General features: G+C 39.2%; 1 protein-coding gene across 27 annotated transcripts in view; it reads left to right on the top strand.

Annotated features, from left to right (window-relative positions):
* The window catches only part of SEC31A (SEC31 homolog A, COPII coat complex component), an 81,203-nt gene that overhangs the window by 45,255 nt on the left and 15,948 nt on the right, over nucleotides 1-20,000 (top strand). For 10 of the 27 annotated variants that reach the window (XR_004182788.1, XM_017958721.2, XM_009206833.3 and 7 more), the window contains 5 exons: nucleotides 1,297-1,470; nucleotides 3,954-4,124; nucleotides 7,588-7,680; nucleotides 8,389-8,512; nucleotides 10,392-10,733. Coding sequence is in view for 26 of the 27 variants with exons in the window: in XM_017958721.2 (XP_017814210.1) it covers nucleotides 1,297-1,470; nucleotides 3,954-4,124; nucleotides 7,588-7,680; nucleotides 8,389-8,512; nucleotides 10,392-10,733 (904 nt within the window). In the remaining variant the exon portion in view is untranslated. The remainder of the gene's footprint in view (nucleotides 1-1,296; nucleotides 1,471-3,953; nucleotides 4,125-7,587; nucleotides 7,681-8,388; nucleotides 8,513-10,391; nucleotides 10,734-20,000) is intronic. The other 17 variants (XM_009206839.3, XM_003898690.4, XM_021938459.2 and 14 more) reach the window with 5 other exon arrangements.

Genomic DNA, 20,000 nt, shown 5'->3' with positions numbered 1-20,000 from the left:
CTGCAAGCTCCACCTCCCGGGTTTACGCCATTCTCCTGCCTCAGCCTCCCGAATAGCTGGAACTACAGGCGCCCACCACCTTGCCCAGCTAGTTTTTTGTATTTTTTAGTAGAGACGGGGTTTCACTGTGTTAGCCAGGATGGTCTCGATCTCTTGACCTCGTGATCTGCCTGTCTCGGCCTCCCAAAGTGCTGGGATTACAGGCTTGAGCTACCGCGCCCGGCCAAATCAAAGAGTCTTATGATAATTTTACCATATAATATTTCTCTGTCTGGAAAGAGTTTTTCTCAGTAGAGTCATTGCTTTAAAGATCACTCTATTGAAACAAAAAGGATAGGAAATCAAGGTTTTTCTTTTAAGAGCTTCTGAGAGAAAAGCACTTGTTTTACCCTTTTGGATCTAAGCACTTAGGAAAGGCAGAAAGGTAGGATATCCTTATGCTTTCTACCAGAAGCATAGCTCCCCATTGTGGGAAGATTTGGTGTTGAAGGGCACACGAGAACTTTGAGTTAAAATAGTAAACTCCTTTGGAAATCACATGCCTCTGTCTACGGGTCACCTCATGGTAGTACTATTTTTCTAGGATAGATGGTGTGATGTTATATTGGTCCATTTTCATACTGCAATGAAGAAATACCCAAGACTGGGTAATTTATAAAGAAAAAGAGGTTTAATGAACTCACAGTTCGACATGTTTGGGGAGGCCTCACAATCATGGCGCAAGGTGAAGGAGGAGCAAAGGCATGTCTTACATGGTGGCAGGCAAGAGAGCATGTGCAGGGGAACTGCCCTTTATAAAACCATCAGATCACTATCAAGAGAACAGCGCTGGAAAAACCTGACCCATGATTCAATTACCTCCCACTGGGTTTCTCTCATGACACATGGGAATTATGGGAGCTAGAATTCAAGATGAGATTTGGGTGGGGACACAGCCAAACCATATCAGATATTTTCACTCACAGTTCCTCCCATACAGGCTCGAACACAGTTTCCACCTTTAGACACCTGCCTGTCATTTTCACTTTGAGTATTTGCCTGTTTTAGCTCACTAGACAAGTATCTGGTAGCTTAAGGATATTTAGGAAAAGGCGCTAACCTTCCTATCATACCCTATCCATAAGTAAGAGGCCTTACTAGCTTTTCACTTGCTTAAATAGTGGCTGTACTTTCCTAAGAGGGATGATAACAGGTACTATACTTTTAGTGGGTTTTAGAAATCTCAGTAACTCTTGATCTTTTCCTCTTATACATGGTCTTGATATTTCTGTTTTGTTACTCTTTTTTTTCATTTAGGATCTGATTGAGAAAGTTGTCATCCTGAGAAAAGCTGTGCAACTCACTCAAGCCATGGACACTAGTACTGTAGGAGTTCTCTTGGCTGCGAAGATGAGTCAGTATGCCAATTTGTTGGCAGCTCAGGGCAGTATTGCTGCAGCCTTGGCTTTTCTTCCTGACAACACCAACCAGGTAATTAGAATTGACCATTTTTGTAATGTTTGAGTAAGGTGAGTCCAGTAGATACCACTTAGCATTAGACATGAACATACTAGTTGGTGGAATGTTTTGGAGCAGTTGAATTTCTGTAACCTGACTGCAGGTAAATGTTATTGACAATTCTTCAGGGATCATTTTAGGTATATCTAAGCTGTGTTAGAGAGATAGGATAATCTTGCAGTGCGATAGATTCCTTCATACTGACATAGTATTTTAGGAAAATGAATAGGGAAAAGACCAACTTATTTCTAAAGCCAAATGCCAATTCTTCATACAAAGTTCTTTGTGGGAATCTTTTATGTCAAAAAACTATAAATGTTAATGTTTAATCAAACAAATGGAGCTGTTAACATTTTTTAAATCCCATATGTTCCATCCGAGATAGTATTGAACTTCATTCTGTATGCCATTTTAGTTTGATACTGTCTGTGGGCAAGTATATTTTTATGTATTCAGGGCAGAGGAAACTAATTACATTGTCCTTATTTATTGCACAATAAAACTTGGGCAAAACGATACTTGTTTCAATTCAATTCAACAAGTGGGTATAGAATGGTGAATAAGATTGCCAAGATCCTTCCTCTAGGAAGCCTCCAAACTCAAGTTGGCTATGGACAAGTAAACATGGGATTCCAAAAGTGTGATATAAGTACTGTAATAAGGGTATTGGTGCTGTGGAACACAATAAAGGGGAACCCAAACCCAGTCGTGGAACATAGGTAGAAGTACGGGTGAGGTTTGAGGAAACTTTTCCACAAGAATATATCTGCATTTTGTGTCTGATGGAGCTTGATTTTGAGCCTTGCAGATACTGTCTTGTCTCTATACTTTTTTATTAATCACTTTATTCTGTTTTTTATGTTTTTGGTTTTTTTTTTTTTTTTTTTTTTTTTTTTAGTCAATTGTTTTTAGTATTTTGTCTGTTTTATTGAAGTATTGATAAATTTCATTGGGTAAAAGTACATAGTATTCTCCAGGACCATGGAGGTATGACTCTGTAGTTGGTTTTGTAAACACTAACTATAAGATCCGTCTCATTCGTTTCTGAATTGTTGATGGGAATGTTAGGTAGAATAGATGATACATAATCTTTTCCTTTAGGGTGACTTTGGCATACTAATTTTGTTAAGACTTTTTACTTAGTAAGTAAAAAGTTGTAAGTAAATAGTTATATTGAGATATATTATAAGAATTTTTATCTTAAAACTAATTTACCTTAAGACCCCTAGCTCATCTAGCTTAAGATTAATTCATTTTCAGTACCATTTATAAGCACATCCATTTTCTATACATTATTCTTCATGCTCTTTTCTTTGGACTTTAAAGAACATTCTTTAGGCCAAAAAGCGTAATTTTGATGTTATTTCCTATTTATCTCAGTAGACCCTGCCTTTTTTGTTGGGGGAAGTATGTCCTGAAACTTTGTGATAGCATTGTAATATATAATTCTCCCCTGTAAAAGGCAAATAAAATATGCCTAAAACACTTAAATGATCCCTTTAAACCGTTAACAAATGTATAGGAATGTGTAATTTTTAAAGATACTAAAATCTTGCTGAAACATTTTAACACATTGCCTTTTTGTTATTTGTTAATACTTAGAGCATATATATGATCACCTCATACTTTTGTAAGTCTCTATGCATGTAGATCTATATGAGCTACAGATCTGAATTTCACATCTTACTCTTTATTTCAAAAATCTCTTTTAGCATTTTCATCTCTTTCTTAAATCACCATTTTCTTCAATAACCATCTTTAGTAGTTGATTCTCTTTGGTGGCCTCTTTTAGTTATAGTTGTTTTTTATTTTTTGAGACGGAATCTTACTCTGTCACCCAGACTGGAGCAGTGGCGCGTTCTTGGCTCACTGCAAGCTCCGCCTCCCGGGTTCATTCCATTCTCTTGCCTCCATTCTCAGCCTTCCCAGTAGCTGGGACTACAGGCACCCGCCACCACACACAGCTAATTTTTTGTGTTTTTAGTAGAGACGGGGTTTCTCCGTGTTAGCCAGGATGGTCTTGATCTCCTGACCTCATTATCTTCCCACCTCAGCCTCCCAAAGTGCTGGGATTACAGGCGTGAGTCACCGCCTCTGGCCTTAGTTATAGTTTTTAAAGTAGTTTTGTGATTTATGAGCATTAGGTAACCACAAAAAAACATCAAAAGAGTACTAGTGATAAGTGATACTGGTCTTGCATGTAACCATGAGGTAGGTATAATTCAAATCTCTGCCTCCGTTAAATTACAAGTTGCACTGTATGTCATGGACCTTTGGTGCCAGTCTTGAGTAGTAGAAAGCGCAATGTCAAATCTGTGTGTCAGAGTCTATTGTATAATACCCAGCATTATGAACAAAAAGGGTTATCTTGATGAATAATCTGATTAAGAAGATTAACATGCTGTCACATATCTGGGTGAACTCTAACAGTCTGCTGTTTTTCCATTCCTTTTTAGCCAAATATCGTGCAGCTTCGTGACAGACTTTGTAGAGCACAAGGAGAGCCTGTAGCAGGACATGAATCACCTAAAATTCCATATGAGAAACAGCAGCTGCCCAAGGGCAGGCCTGGACCAGTTGGCCACCACCAGATGCCGAGAGTTCAAACTCAACAATATTATCCCCATGTGAGTGATATCATCCAGATGAAGTAGGAACACTTTTGTATTTCTCTTCAAATTGGTGGTTTTCATTTGTTCAGCAGGAGACCTTCTCTGATATGGTAAAACTAGACAATATATTGTTATAATAGATCTGTTTTCTAGATTCTTGAAGTTGTATTTATGATCTACTTTTTGAAATCATCTCTCTCATTTGGTCAAAGAGATTGTATTTTAGATATAAATTGATTTTAAGCTCTCTATGGAGATTTGTTCTATTTCTCTGTCACTCAAAGTTTACTTACACATGTGTATCTGTTACTGAAACTTCTATTTGAGTCATCTAACAAGCTGTAAAGTAACAGGAACAATCTTGGTGATATGGTTGTTTTATAAAGTATTTTTAGGAGATAGTATTTTTTGAGTATTTTTAATCATTAGTATAGGTTTAGGCTTAGTGTATTCTGTATTTGCACAATAAAGTATATCCAGAATACAGATTTTTTTTTTTTTTTGGACACTTTAGATATTAGAGAAAAATGAATGATCAAAAGTATGTGAAGTTTTAGATTATGTGGAATGTGAAAAGAACTAATAATTTTATTTAAATTACCAAATGTTTGGTGTCATAAAATGTGGCTTCTTAATATCTTTTACTATTTCACGTGGAAACTTCCATATTTCCAGACCAGCAGATAACCTTCGTATACTTAAATGAAGAATATTTTTTCCATAGGTAATAAATGGTCTTGATTGATAGCAAAGTTAACAGGTACTCTGCCTGTTTTAAAACAGAACAAATTGCTGATAGGATTGATGGAGTCTTTTTACATTTTGTTATAGCAAAAGTAAACATAAAATCTTGAAAAACAAAAAAATTAATGTCCTTTTGTCTGTTATGTTTTTGATTGGTGCTTAATCAGGATAGATTACATTTGAATATAACTGTTAACTATCTAGAATACTCTCTATTTTGACTTTTTTCATTAATTTGACAAATTTTTTTTTTTGAGACCCTGCCATGAGTACCTGGCATTGCTCTAGCTGCTATGGGAGTATATTTATGAACAAAATAGACTGAATTCCCCCCGCTCATGGAGATTGCACTAGACTTAGAAAGTCTATAACATAGGTAGGGCAGAACAGATGATGGCTGGGAAAACTGAGAAGCAGAGATGTCAAGCAGCCTACCAGAATTGAAGACACAGAGCTTGAATTTCTCAGCATTGCATGACTGGTTACCGGCCAAGTTGGGATTAGAACTCCCAAGCATCTTGTTAAACCAAACTACCTGTCATGGTACTGAAGCAAGGCAAGCTCTACATTAGGAAAAGAGAATATTTGCTCTTTATGTCCTTAGCTTTATCTTTCTGGAAAAAGATAAAAACATTGAAAGATTTGTTATACTTTGATTTACCAATGTTATAAGAAAAGACAAAGTGAATCATAAATAAAGCAGTGATTTTCTTGATTAAAGCTTATGATATACTGAATGAATGAGGACAGTAGCTTGTGGTTTTAATGCAGTGTTAACAGGCAGGGTCAAAGGGAGGAGAGGGAGGCCAGATCAGTGGGAGTTCCACTTCCACTTTGAGCAGCGCAGCTTAACCTTTACAGTTGACCCTTGAACCATGTGGGTTAGGGGTACCGACCCTGCGTGCAGTTGAAAATCCATGACTTCACTCCCCAGAACTTAACCCCTAAAATTAGCCTGCCGTTGACTGGAAGCCTTGCTGATAACATGAACAGTCCATTAACACACATTTTATATGTTGTATTTATTATGTACTGTATTCTTAACAGTGAAATAAGCAGGCTGGGTGCGGTGGCTCACGCCTGTAATCCCTACACTTTAGGAGGCTGAGGCAGGTGGATTCCCCGAGGTCAGGAGTTCGAGACCAGCCTGGCCAACATGATGAAACCCCGTCTCTACTAAAAATACAAAAAATTAGCTGGCATGGTGGCGCATGCCTGTAATCCCAGCTACTCAGAAGGCTGAGGCAGGAGAATTGCTTGAACCCAGGAGGTGGAGGTTATGAGCTGAGATCGCACCATTGCACTTCAGCCTAAGTAACAAGAGCAAAAAACTCTGTCTCGAAACAAACAAAAACAATGAAGTAAGCTAGAAAAAAGAAAATGTTATTAAGAAAATCATAAGGAAGAGAAAATATATTTATTATTCAGCATTAATATTCATCATTAAGTGGAAGTGGTCTTCCTTCTTGTCATCACATTGAGTATGCTGAAGAGGAGGGGTTGGTCTTGCTGTCTCAGGGATGGTAGAGGGAGAAAAGGTGGAGGAGGTGGAAGGGGAGGCAAGAGAGTCAGGCACACTCAGTGTAACTTCTGTTGAAAAAAATTCATATCTAAGTGGACCCACGTAGTTGAAACCCATGTTGTTCAAGAGTCAATTGTATTAATTTTTTTTTTTTTTTTTAATGTTTTGGAGTTTCTGCAAAGATTTACTTGACAAAAAGGATTTTGATGGCTCAAAAAAACAAATAGGCCCGGCGTGGTGGCTCACGCCTGTAATCCCAGCCCTTTGGGAGGCCAAGGTGGGCGGATCACGAGGTCAGGAGATTGAGACCAGCCTGGCTAACACAGTGAAACCCCGTCTCTACTAAAAATATTAAAAGTTAGCTGGGCATGGTGGCAGGCGCCTGTAGTCCCAGCTACTCAGGAGGCTGAGGCAGGAGAATGGCGTGAACCCGGAAGGCGGAGCTTGCAGTGATACAAGACTGTGCCACTGCACTTCAGCTTGGGCGACAGAGCCAGACTCCATCTCAAAAACAAACAAACAAAGAAAAACCCAGTGGCCTCTATGGCAAGCAACGTAGTGAAGTATAGAAAACACTGGCCTGGAAATCAGGCGACCTGGAATCACCATTGAGTTGTAGGTCTCTTCCCTTCTCTGGACCTTGGTTTTGTCAGCGATAAAGGGTGGGGATTAGACTGGATGATCTTTAATATTCAGTTTTAATACTCTGATTGTATGATTTTTAAGCTTCATATTGGACTAATATGATTTTTGTGGCTGAAATGAAATCCAGAAAAGAGAGCTTATACCAATGTGTTTATAGATTAGTAGTAGCATGAATACTATTAATGCTTCCAAAAAAAATCACTTTTTTACTCAATTATGTTTTTTTTCTGGAATGTCTTTTTTCCTTCTCTACTTACAAAGCCTCACTTTCCCCACTTATACTTGACACTTGAATGGCATTATTCTTGTGCTTTGACGTAGGTTTTCATATTGATTTTTCTGCTGCCTTCCTCTCCCTGTTTCATTGTGATTGTGTGGTTTTTGTTGTTGTTTTGTTTTTTTGGGCATTCCAGCTACCTTGAAAGCAGTTGCCTGACTAATGTATGTTATCTTGCCAATCTTATCTTTTGCTTTGCATCTGGCTATTAATACCTTTTGGGGGTTTTTTCTTCTTTTAACGTTTTCATTTTTTATTTTCTGTGATTGGTATTTCTTTGTTCAATTCAGGTTAGAATTGCCCCTACTGTCACTACCTGGAGTAACAAAACTCCTACTGCCCTTCCCAGCCATCCACCTGCAGCCTCTCCCTCTGACACACAGGTATATCCTTCATTATTCCTCTTTGAGCAGAATTCTGCTCACCTAAATATACATAGTTATATGTTCTGTACTCACCTTCCTCAAGCTGTTTCACCCCCACTCCCCATCCATCTGCCTGCTCATTGCATTTTAATGCTTTTAGGATGCAAGAAGCAGTTTTTAATATAATTAATTTATTTCCTTATCCTTCCTCTCCTTCTTTTGCAGTTCTAAATTGACTTGAACTACAAAAACACCAACCAAGGTTTTGGCAGTGGTTTAAATCTGATTTTACTGAAGACTTTTTTTCTTTTTTCTTTTTCCTTTTTTAGCATTGCAGAAATTGAAGAGAAACAAAAGATCCCTTTATGGCATTTGTACTTATATTTACAGAGTGGAGTAGTGGATGGAAATTAGTAGAGATGGAAAATCCTGGTGACATTTCATAAATATTTTTAAAGGCTGTTAGCATCTTTTGCCATTCATTGCAATTATTACTTTGGATCTGTCTGATCTTTAATCATTCAAAATGTGCTGCTCAGAAAATGTGCTTTTCTGAGGAAGATAGAATATGCAAAATGCAATGTTTCTTATGCAATAAAGTTTTTTTTTGTTTTGTTTTGTTTTTTTAAATAAACATAGAATTCCATTTCAGAGATTATAATTCCATCTGGTGAAGTTCCTGGTTCTACTTGTAATCCGCCTTCTTACCATGTTCTTGTTTCCTAGGGAGAAAATCCTCCACCTCCAGGTTTCATAATGCATGGAAATGTTAATCCAAATGCTGCTGGTCAGCTTCCCACATCTCCAGGTCATATGCACACCCAGGTACCACCTTATCCACAGCCACAGCGTAAGTAGTGTGACCCCAAAGTCCTTTCAGAGCAGTATTTATGATCCAATGTAGTAACTTTACTTTGAAGCCCCAAAGTCATTGTTAAATCAATAAGGAAGAACCATTCTGCATAGGATTCCTGAGTCCCTGCTGCAAAAAAAAAACGTGTTTTTTTAGGAGGTGGCCTGAATCACCATGCTAGGAAGTAGCTTCTTTGTCACTCTGTTCAGAGTAGTTGATTCCTGTTCCTCAGCTATTACTAAGACTTGTTAAAGAGAATCAAGTGTCCCATTTTAATACAAAGAAACAGAATTTTAGAAATTATTTAATATGTATTCTTTTTCTTCAGGCAAGGTGACACAAATTATTTTTAGAAAAATGGTTTCAAGGGGCATTTGTTGTTACTGTTTTTCCATTTTATTTATTTAATAGACTTTGTATTTTAGAGCAGTCTTAGGTTCACAACAAAATTGAGCAGAAAGTACAGAGTGCTCCCACTATTGAGGTCCTGTGCCACAGTGTGTATTTGTTACAATCAGTGAGCCTACATCAGTGTCTCATTAACACCCAAAGTTCACAGTTTACACTCTCAGTGTTGTACATTCTGTGGATTTTAACAAATGTGTAATGACGTATCTATTAGTGGCATTTTTAAAACAAAATAATTATACATGGAAAGTGAAATATTGGCATTGTTTGAAAATTTAAGCGCAAAAAAATAAAATTCTCAAAGGGGAAGATTTAATGAGTGTGTTCTGTGCTAAAATGGATGTTATTACTCAACATAAATATGAATTTGATACAACCTTTTCACTCAAACGTTTAGAGTGAAAGCTGTCTTTAGAGTAGATAAGGAACAGATACACTTTCACTAGATTCACTCTGTTGAGGTTCATACCTACCCTTGGTCACAAAGAATGTCATGGTATTTATATTTATATCTCCCTAAGCCAAGCATAATGGCTCATGCCTGCAATCCCAGCACTTTGGGAGGCTGAGGCAGGAGGATTGCTTGAGGTGAAGAGTGAGCCCAGCTTGGGGAACAAAGGAAGACCCCATCTCTACCAAAAAAAAATGTAAAAATTAGCTGGGTGTTGTGGCACCTATAGCCTGTAGTCCCAGCTGCTCAGGAGGCTGAGGCAGGAGAATCCCTTGAGCACAGGAGTTCGAGAGTACAGTGAGCTACGATTACACCATTGCACTCCAGTTTGGGTGACAGAGCAAGACCCTGTCTCAAAGAAAAAAAAAAGTCCACAACTCCCTAATCTGGGTTTAGGTCTTTGCATTAAAGCATGAGTTGGCTGCCTTGCCTGATTGTTTACTAACCATCTTCATACTGTATGTAAAATTTTGTTAGGGATCTTAGAGTTGGCTGTTAATCTGGAACTGTGCTCAAACTCAAAATTTCAGTAGCTGGTGATTTAACTGGATGTTGGAGAAGATATTTGATGCATAACAATAGTGTTCACCCTACAGTTCTTACTGGGAGGAAGGTCTGGAGCTGCCACCAAACTCCATGTAACTTTGTCTGTAAAGTGGGGTGCTTAGAAGATATAATTCCTCCCTGGTTCCATCTGGTGGTCACTGTAGTCTTTTCACAGGATCAAGAAAAGTCTCAGAAAAGGGTCAGTCTTGAAGTTCTTGGTCTGATGATTCAAAGATTTTCATAACCAGCAGCAGTTTGGGGATGGCATTTTTCAAGTACTGAATCTATTGAATTTAAGCGTATTTGGGGCATTTGAGCCTCAAAAATATAACAGTGTAAATTTTTAATTTGGGATTATAACTTATTTTGATTAAAATCATTTCTATAGACTGAGGTAACTTTTTAGTTTTCTGCTACTATCTGAATAAACTTGTAACTAATTGAAATTTCTGTTTCTTCTCCTTGGTGTAGCTTATCAACCAGCCCAGCCGTATCCCTTCGGAACAGGGGGGTCAGCAATGTATCGACCTCAGCAGCCTGTTGCTCCTCCTACTTCAAATGCTTACCCTAACACCCCTTACATATCTTCTGCTTCTTCCTATTCTGGGCAGTCTCAGCTGTACGCAGCACAGCACCAGGCCTCTTCACCTACCTCCAGCCCTGCTACTTCTTTCCCTCCTCCCCCTTCCTCTGGAGCATCCTTCCAGCATGGCGGACCAGGAGCTCCACCATCATCTTCAGCTTATGCACTGCCTCCTGGAACAACAGGTACACTGCCTGCTGCCAGTGAGCTGCCTGCGTCCCAAAGAACAGGTCTGCGCTTGAAAGGGATTTGGTTTGGCCCACTCCTTTGTTTATGAACAGATGGGTGGATGGAGGGGTATTATTTCTAACTGTTTGTAAACTGGGTAATGTGAGGTGTTGACTGAGGTTTGGGTTTGTTTTTTTGGTGTGTGTGTGTGTGTGAGAGAGAGAGAGACAGACAGAGTCTCGCTCTGTCACCCAGGCTGTAGTGCAGTGGTACAATCTCGGGTCACTGCAACCTCTGCCTTCCGGGTTCAAGTGATTCTCCTGCCTCAGCCTCCCAGGTAGCTGGGATAACAGACATGCAGCACCACACCTGGCTAATTTTTGTATTTTTAATAGAGACAGGGTTTCATTATGTTGGCCAGGCTGGTCTCAAACTCTTGACCTCAAGTAATCCACCCACTTCGGCCTCCCAAAGTGCTGGGATTACAGGTGTGAGCCACTGAGCCTGGCCTTGATTGAGTTTTTTGTTATTGTTGTTGTTTTGTTTTCTTTTCTTTTCTTTAAGACCCAGTCTCATTCTGTTGCCTAGGCTGGAGTGCAGTGGCGTGATCTCGGCTCACTGCAGCCTCCACCTCCTGGGTTCAAATGATTCTCCTGCCTCAGCCTCCCAAGTAGCTGGGACTACAGGCACAAGACACCATGCCCAGCTAATTTTTGTATTTTTGGTAGAGATGGGTTTCACCATGTTGGCCAGACTGGTCTCGAACTACTGACCTCAGGTGATAGCCCACCTCAGCCTCCCAAAGTGCTGGGATTACAGGTGTGAGCCACCGCATCCGGTCAGATATTACTACTTTTAAAGTCTTAAGGAAAGAGAGTTGATCCCAGAATTATACACACATCTTCCTCCTTTGATGTACAGTCATATGCTGCCTAATAAAGTTTCAGTCAGTGACAGACCACGTATATAATGGTTATCCCATAAGATTATAATGGAGCTGAACATTTTCTATAGCCTAGTGATGTCTTAGCTGATACACTGTTGTAGTGCAACATGTATTATTCATGTTTTGTTTTGTTTTTTTGAGTCAGAGTTTCACTCTTTTGTCCAAGCTGGAGTGCAGTGGCGCAATCTCCGCTCACTGCAAGCTCCGCCTCCCGGGTTCACACCATTCTCCTGCCTCAGCCTCCCAAGTAACTGGGACTACAGGCGCCCGCCACCACGCCCGGCTGATTTTTTTGTATTTTTTTAGTAGAGATGGGGTTTCACCATGTTAGCCAGGCTGGTCTCGATCTCCTGACGTCGTGATCTGCCCGCCTCGGCCTCCCAAAGGGCTGGGATTACAGGCGTGAGCCACCGCGCCCGGCCTACTCATGTCTTTATAGTGTTGCTGGGGTAAACAAACCTGTGCTGCCTGCCACTCAGAAGAGTATAATACATAAAATTATGTACAGTATATAATACTTGATAGTGATAATAAACAACTATTACAGGTTATATATTTACTATACTTTTAATCATTATTTTAGAATGTATTTCTACTAGTTTTTTTTTTTTTTTTTTAAGTTAACTGCTAAACAGCCTCTGGCAGGTCCTTTAGGAATTATTCCAGAAGAAGACCTTGTTATCATAGAATATGACCGCTGTGTTTCAATGCCCCTGAAGACTTTCCAATGGGACAAGATGTGGAGGTGGAAGACAGTGATACTGAGGATCCTGACCCTGTGTAGGCCTAGGATAATGCATGTTTTTGTGTCTTAGTTTTTAACAAAAATTTCAAAAGTAAAAAAATTATATGTATATATATGCATATATGTATGTGTGTATATATATATATATATATATATAAATGGCATGATCTCAGCTCACTGCAACCTCTGTCTCCCGGGTTCAAGTGATTCTCCTATCTCAGCCTCCCGAGTAGTTGGGATTACAGGTGTGCACCACCAAGCCCAGCTAATTTTTGTATTTTTGGTAGAGACAGGTTTTCACCATGTTGGCCAGGCTGGTTTCAAACTCCTGACCTCAAGCGACCCTCCTGCCTCAGCCTCCCAAAGTGCTGGGATTATAGGCTTGAGCCACTGCATCTGGCCATAAATAAATTTTTAAAATAGAGCATATTTTTGTACAGCTATATAATATTTGTGTTTTATGGTGTTATTACAAAAGAGTCAAAAAGTTAAAATATTTAAAAGTTTATAAAGTAAAAAAGTTACAGCAAGCTAAGGTAATAAAATAATTTTAAATAAATTTAGTGTAGCCTAAATGTAGTGTTTATAAAATCGACAGTAGTGTATAGTAATGTCCTAGGCTTTTACCTTCACTCACAACTCACCCAGTGCATCTTCCAGCCTTCTAAGGCTCATTTGTGGTGAGTGCCCTATACAGGTATACCATGTTTTAAATCTTTTATACCATACTTTTACTGTACCTTTTCTATGTTTAGAACACAAATACCATGGTGTTACAGTTGCCTACAGTATTGTGTTTAGTACAGTAACATGATGTACAGGTTTGTACCCTAGAAGTAATAGGCTATATCATACAGCCTAGGTGTGTGGTGGGCTCTACCATTTAGGTTTGTGTAAGTGCACTCTGTGATGTTCACATGACGATGAACTCACTTAATGATGTATTTCTCAGAATGCATACTCATTACTAAGTGATACATGACTGTATAATATTAAAGTCCAGAGTACCAAAACTTACACACACACACACTATATTCATCATCCTTAACTACACAAATAAGATTCCAGTAATACACTGCAGATACATCAATAGTTTGATATTTTAGAGAGGAATGCTAATTCATTTGTGGAGTTCCAAAAATTACCTTTTATAACCTAGGTGACTGAAGATAGTATCCTTTCTCCGTAGTTGGGTAAGAATCAGAATTCTTGAGTGAAAGAGGTAGCATGGGTTGGAGTAAATCCCCACTTAAAAAGTGGTACAGGGAAGTAGTGAAGGGAATAAACATTTATTGAGTTCATATTGGACATGTTCTAGCACTTGTTATATGTTTTCTTATTTAAGTCTTACAACCTTGAGAAGTAGTAACAATTATTGCATTAAAAATTACAGATGAGAAGACTGAGTTTCTTAGGAGTTATGTTTCAGGACTGCACAGTGATAGTCTCCAAGTTGAGATACAAACCAGGTTCCCTATCTTCAAAGCCCATGTTCATTCTTCTGTACCAGGTAGTTTAGTCCTGGTGTAAATGATAGAAAACTATCACCATTGCAATTTCAGAAATCATCCAGATGATTTTTGTTTGAGGCATTTGTTACTTTATAATCTAAATTAAATATTTTTATAGGTATTCTTTTTCTCCTTAAGCAGAAGGGCATTTGGCCTTGAGATTAGTCTTTGTTTATATACAAAGTAACAGAACTTTCTAACCTGGCTGAGAAACAGAGTGACTAAAAGGAAGAAGAAGCCAGACAACTTTTCAGTGTTGAGCATGCAGTATGCCTGTCTGCTTTGTTACCTCTTGAACGTTAGTAGTCTGCTATATTTTAATCTACTGACAACTTTATCTTATAGTAGTCTGCTGTATTTTAATCTACTGACAACTTTATTTTATTTTCTTTTTAAATTTCCTAAAAGTTTTGCTTAGGTTATACAAATAATTATAAATGAGGCTGGGTGCAGTAGCTCATGCTTGTAATCCTGCCACTTTGGGATGCCGAGGCGAGGCTGGGCGCGGTAGCTCATGCTTGTAATCCTGCCATTTTGGGATGCCAAGGCAGGTGGATCACCTGAGGTCAGAAGTTGAGACCAGCCTGGCCAATGTGGCGAAACTCTGTCTCTACTAAAAATACAAAAATTAGGCCGGGCGCGGTGGCTTGTGCCTCTAATCGCAGCACTTTGGTAGGCCAAGGCGGGTGGATCACCTGAGGTCAGGAGTTGGAGACCAGCCTGGCCAATATGGCGAAACCCCGTCTCTACAAAAAACACAAAAATTAGCTAGGCGTGGTGGTGCATGCCTGTAATTCCAGCTACTCAGGAGACTAAGGCAGGAGGACCGTTGAACCCAGGAGGTGAAGATTGAAGTGAGCCGAGATCGCGCCACTGCACTCCAGCCTGGGCAGCAAGAATGTAACTCCGTCTCAAAAAAGAAAAAAAAAAAGAAAAAAAGAAAAATTAGTCAGATGTGGTGGCAGGCACCTATAATCCCAGCTACTCAGGAGGCTGAAGCAGGAGAATCATTTGAACCCTGGGACAGAGGTTGCAGTGAGCTGAGATCGCGCCACTGCACCCCAGCCTGGGTGAAAGAGTAAAACTCCATCTCAAAAAATTATAAACAAAAATTTTGTCGTTCCAGTGTGTCTCAGATAATGATTTTGTTTAGGATTTAGAAATTCGAGCCGTTCAATGGTTAATTTCTGACAGATAGCAGAGACTTTCAAGCTCTCTATTAGTGAACCACAAAATTAACGTGCTCAGGGCTCAACATTCATTCGGTAGATTTTCGATGGATACCTGTTTGGTCTACAATCAGAATTATCCCAGACAGAGACAATAGAGGCAGAAAAGACCATACATTTCTAGTGAAGAGCAAATAGCTCTGCTATAAATTGAACATGTAATTTGTATTTAGGCCAAATTTTGGAGAGCCTTAAGTGCCAGGGCAAGGAGTTTTACTTCATATAATACAATAAGAAAGAAGTTTCTCATGAAGGATTTTGAACTGCTGAGTGGTGCAGTCAAAGTGGTACTTGAGGGAGATTAATCTGGATGTAGCCTTGCAAGATAGATTGTGGGCAGCACAGCAGAATCAGAGGTAAGAAAACAGACTCTTTACTAGTTCTAGGTAGGAGATGGTAACAGCCTGAGTTGGGATAGTGCATTGCGGTTTCTGTGATGGCAGCACAGGACAGCAGGGAGTTTTCCCTGTTTTACTATCTAGGATAACTGACTGTCACTTCTGTTTCTGTTTCTAGGGGAGAGAGCACTTTGAAATATGAAGACTAATTTAATTTATGTGTATAATCTTGTATTTCTTCACATAGAAGAGTCTTGAAGGGAAATAATACTGTATATTCTCATGAAACAGTGTTCTGAAATTTTAAAAAATTTTCATGAACATTCCTTAGGCAAATTATAGCACCTAGTTTTAATTATTCAAGTAAAGGAAAGCATGATATCCTTCCTTCCTTTTCTTTGAATAATTCTATCTGTATCATTAGAAAATGACTTCAAGGATTCAGAATGTCTTTCTAATTTTTAATTTTTAATTTTGTGATACTCTTTTTAAACCTGTGACATGCTAGGCTTATAGGGAAAGGAAAGATATATGGTTGACAAAGATGCTCTATTCTGTTTCAAATTAATCTTCTAGCCAAAAGTCTCTATGCTTTTAGCACTAATATTTTTCTCTGAGTCCACTGAAAAGTGTCTTAGCCAGTGCATAGATTCTACCATTATGCTCCTGTAAGAGTACCTAAGAAGGTTTCCAGTGAGAAGTGGGATTGGGTAAGGATGTTGTGCAACTCCACCCCTGCATGTGAGACCAGCAGTTCCCTCTTCCTTCCCCCAAAGATTCTCTGGACGATGAATCTCTACACTAAGGTGGATAACACTCCATAGTGTTCAGTGACATGCTATATTTATTTTTTAAATGAATGTTTCTTGGAGTGGGCACGGTGGAGTGCGTGAGCCCTGGAGTTCAAGACCAGCTTGGGCAACATGGCAAGAGCCCATCTCTATAAAAAATACAAAAAATTAGCCAGGCATGGAAGCACGTGCCTGTATTCTCAGCTACTTGGGAGACTGAGATGGGAGAATCGCTTGAACCCGGGAGACAGAGGTTGTGAGCTGTGATCGCACCTCGGCAGCAGTGAGACCCTGTCTCAAAACAACAAAAAAAGTTCCTTGGTTTTCATTAATTTTTCATTGTAGGAAGTTTGTAAAAGACTCAAGTTGTATAAAAAATAAAATAAATATTACCTATAATTCTACCACCCAAATATAACTACTATTAATTTAGGTTTATTTCCTTCATACACATATATACATACATACATAAAAACTTGCATTAAAGTTTTTATTGTGGTGAAATATATATATATAAGATAAAATTTATTTTAACCATGTTTAAAGGTACAGCTCTGTGCCATTAAGTACATTAATGTTGTTGTGCAACCAGCAGAACTTTTTTTAAAAAGTTTTGGGATTCATAGTGGGTGTATATGTTTTTAAGGTACAGAAGGTATTTTGATGCAGGTATACAATGCATAATGATCACATCAGGGTAGACAGTATTGGAGTATCCATCACCTCAAGCATTTATCATTCTTTGTGTTGCAGACAGTCCATATACTCTTTTAGTTACTTTTAAATGTACAATAAATATTGTTGACTGTAGTCACCCTGTTGTGATGTCAACTAGATCTTACTCAGTTCTATCTAACTATATTTTTGTACCCATTAGCCATCCCTGCAGAACTTTTTCATCATCTCATACTGAAACACTATACCCATTAAACAATAGCTTCTGTTTCCCACAGCTTCTGGTAACTACTGTTCTACTTTCTGTCCTGTGTATTTGACTATTCTAGGTACCTTACATAAGTAGAATCATGCAACATTTGTCCTTCTGTGTCTGGCTTTTTTGACTGGCATAATGTCTTCCAGGTTCATCTATGTTGTAGCATGTATCAGAATTTTTTTTAAGGCTGAGTAATACTCCATTGTATGTATATACCACATTTGTTATTCATTTGTTATTCATCTGCTGATAGACACTTTGTCTATTGTGAATAATGCTGCTGTGCATTTGAACAAGGATGTGCAAATATCTATTTGATTAAAAGATCTGTTAATTCTTTTTTTTTTTTTTTTTTTTTTTTTGAGATGGAGTATCACTCTGTTGCCCGGGCTAGAGTGCAGTGGTGCAATCTCAGCTCACTGCAACCTTCACCTCCTGGGTTCATGCGATTCTCCTGCCTCAGCCTCCCAAGTAGCTGGGACTACAGGCACGTGCCACCATGCCCAGCTAATTATTGTGTTTTTAGTAGAGATGGGGTTTCACCGTACTGACCAGGCTGGTCTCAAACTCCTGACCTCGTGATCCACCTGCCTTGGCCTCCCAAAGTGCTGGGATTACAGGCATGAGCCACCGCGCCCAGCCAGCTTTTTAGTGTGTATACCTAGAGGTGGAATTGCTGGATCAAACAGTAATTCTACATTTAGTTTTTTGAGGAACCACCACACTGTTTTCCACAGCAGCTACATCATTTTACATTCCCATCAGGAACGCACGAAGCTTTCAGTTTCTCCACATCCATGCCAATAGTTGTGTTTTTTGTTTTTTTTTTTTTTTATTTTTTTTTTGAGACGGAGTCTCGCTTTGTCGCCCAGGCTAGAGTACATTGGCGCTCACTGCAAGCTCCGCCTCCCGGGTTCACGCCATTCTCCTGCCTCAGCCTCCGAGTAGCTGGGACTACAGGCACGCACCACTACGCCCAGCTAATTTTTTGTATTTTTGTAGAGACCGGGTTTCACCGTGTTAGCCAGGATAGTCTCGATCTCCTGACCTCATGATCCGCCCACCTCAGCCTCCCAAAGTGCTGGGATTACAGGCGTGAGCCCCCGCCTCCGGCTTATTATTCTGTTTTTTAATAGCCATCCTAATGGATTTGAAGTAGTACTTCATTGTGTGCATGCATTTTTAACAAATTAGGATCATAACACAAACACACACATACACGTAATTTTACATCTTTTTCCTTTTTTTTTGAAAAAAGTTCCACTCTGTCACTCAGGCCGGAGTGCAGTGGCTCAATCTCAACTCACTGCAACCTCTATCTCAAGCAATTCTCATGCCTCAGCATCCCAAGTAGCTGGAACTACAGGTGTGTGCCACGACGTCCAGCTAATTTTTGTATTTTTAGTAGCTGGTCAGGCTGGTCTCAAACTCCTGACCTCAGGTGATCTACCCACCTCGGCCTCCCAAATGTTGGGAATTACAAGTGTAAGCCACCACGCCTGACCTTACTTTTTTCTTAATATTACACCGTGAACCATTTTTCCATGCCCTTAAAGTTATGTCATGTTTTAAAAAGAGTAAAATATTCATCCCCGCTTTATAGTTTTTCGAACGAGTTAAAAAAGGATAGGGAAGGATTATCTCCTCTCCAGTTTTCTGAGACATTTCTATTCAAGGTTAAAATGTACTGTGTTGATATTTTTTTTAAAGTGTTGACCAAGAGTATCATTTTTCACATCCATAATGAATCTCCATGTTACGTTCTTCTGTAGATATTTATGTTCTTCAGGTAGCTTGTTTTATGTCCTGTCGCTATTAAGGGATGTCTCTATAAAGAAGAGATCAGTTGAACTGTTTGTAAAAAGTCATGAAATCCCAGCACTTTGGGAGGTCAAAGTGGGTGCATTGTTTGAGGTTAGGAGTTTGAGACCAGCTGGGCCAACATGATGAACCCCCATCTCTACTACATATACAAAACTTAGCCAAGCATGGTGGCGAGCATCTGTAATCCCAGCTACTCAGGAGGCTAAGGCAGGAGAACCACTTGAACCCGGAGGGTGGAGGTTGCAATGAGCCTAGATTGTGCCATTACACTCCAGCCTGGGTGACAGAGCGAGACTCCCTCTCAAAAATAAAATAAATAAAATCAATCCTTGAGTACGAGAAGTTTTTTTAAGAAAAGTCACTAAATCTAAATCTATAAAAGCAAAAAGGATTGAAAGGAGTTAGAATTATAATTGAGACAAAGCTACGTTAAATTAATAAAAGGACTGTTGGGGTTTTACTAAAACACATAGCTTAATATATTGCATGGTTTGAGGTTAGGAGGAGTTAGTCAGGCATATATTTTGGGAGAGGGGTACCTAATTATAAAATATGACCTTCTATTCAGCAGACCTTCCCCACCCCCCTTTAACTTATTCAGGCTAGCCAACTGACTGTTCCTCTTGAGAGACTTGTTTTGCTTCTATTCAGTTTTACCCCTAACTTGGAATTTGATTTTATTATGACTTTGGTGTCATTTTACCAAGGGGACATAAGAAAATAGTTCCACAGACTTTTTTGTGCTGCTAAGAGTTGGTAAAGTCTGGATACCCTCCCAGGATTCAACACCCACAGCTTAAAAGCAGTCCTCTCATCTTCTGCACCTTCTTATGAGGAACAGGAAGAGAGCATGTTGTTTTGACCTGACTAAAGGGTCAAGCCCAGCGTATTTCCAATACTTTTAGGTTTGTATTATATTACCTCCCTCAGCCAGAAGCTGAAGCCTGGTGCTTGAGAGTGCATGAGTAGTCGGGAATCAGGTCAGTCCTTTATTGTAATGCACACACAGTA

This window comes from Papio anubis, chromosome 3 (assembly GCF_008728515.1).
Source record: "Papio anubis isolate 15944 chromosome 3, Panubis1.0, whole genome shotgun sequence".
NCBI lineage: Eukaryota > Metazoa > Chordata > Mammalia > Primates > Cercopithecidae > Papio > Papio anubis.
The sequence above is the reverse complement of the archived record's forward strand: the minus strand, read 5'-3'. Positions and strand labels throughout refer to the sequence as shown.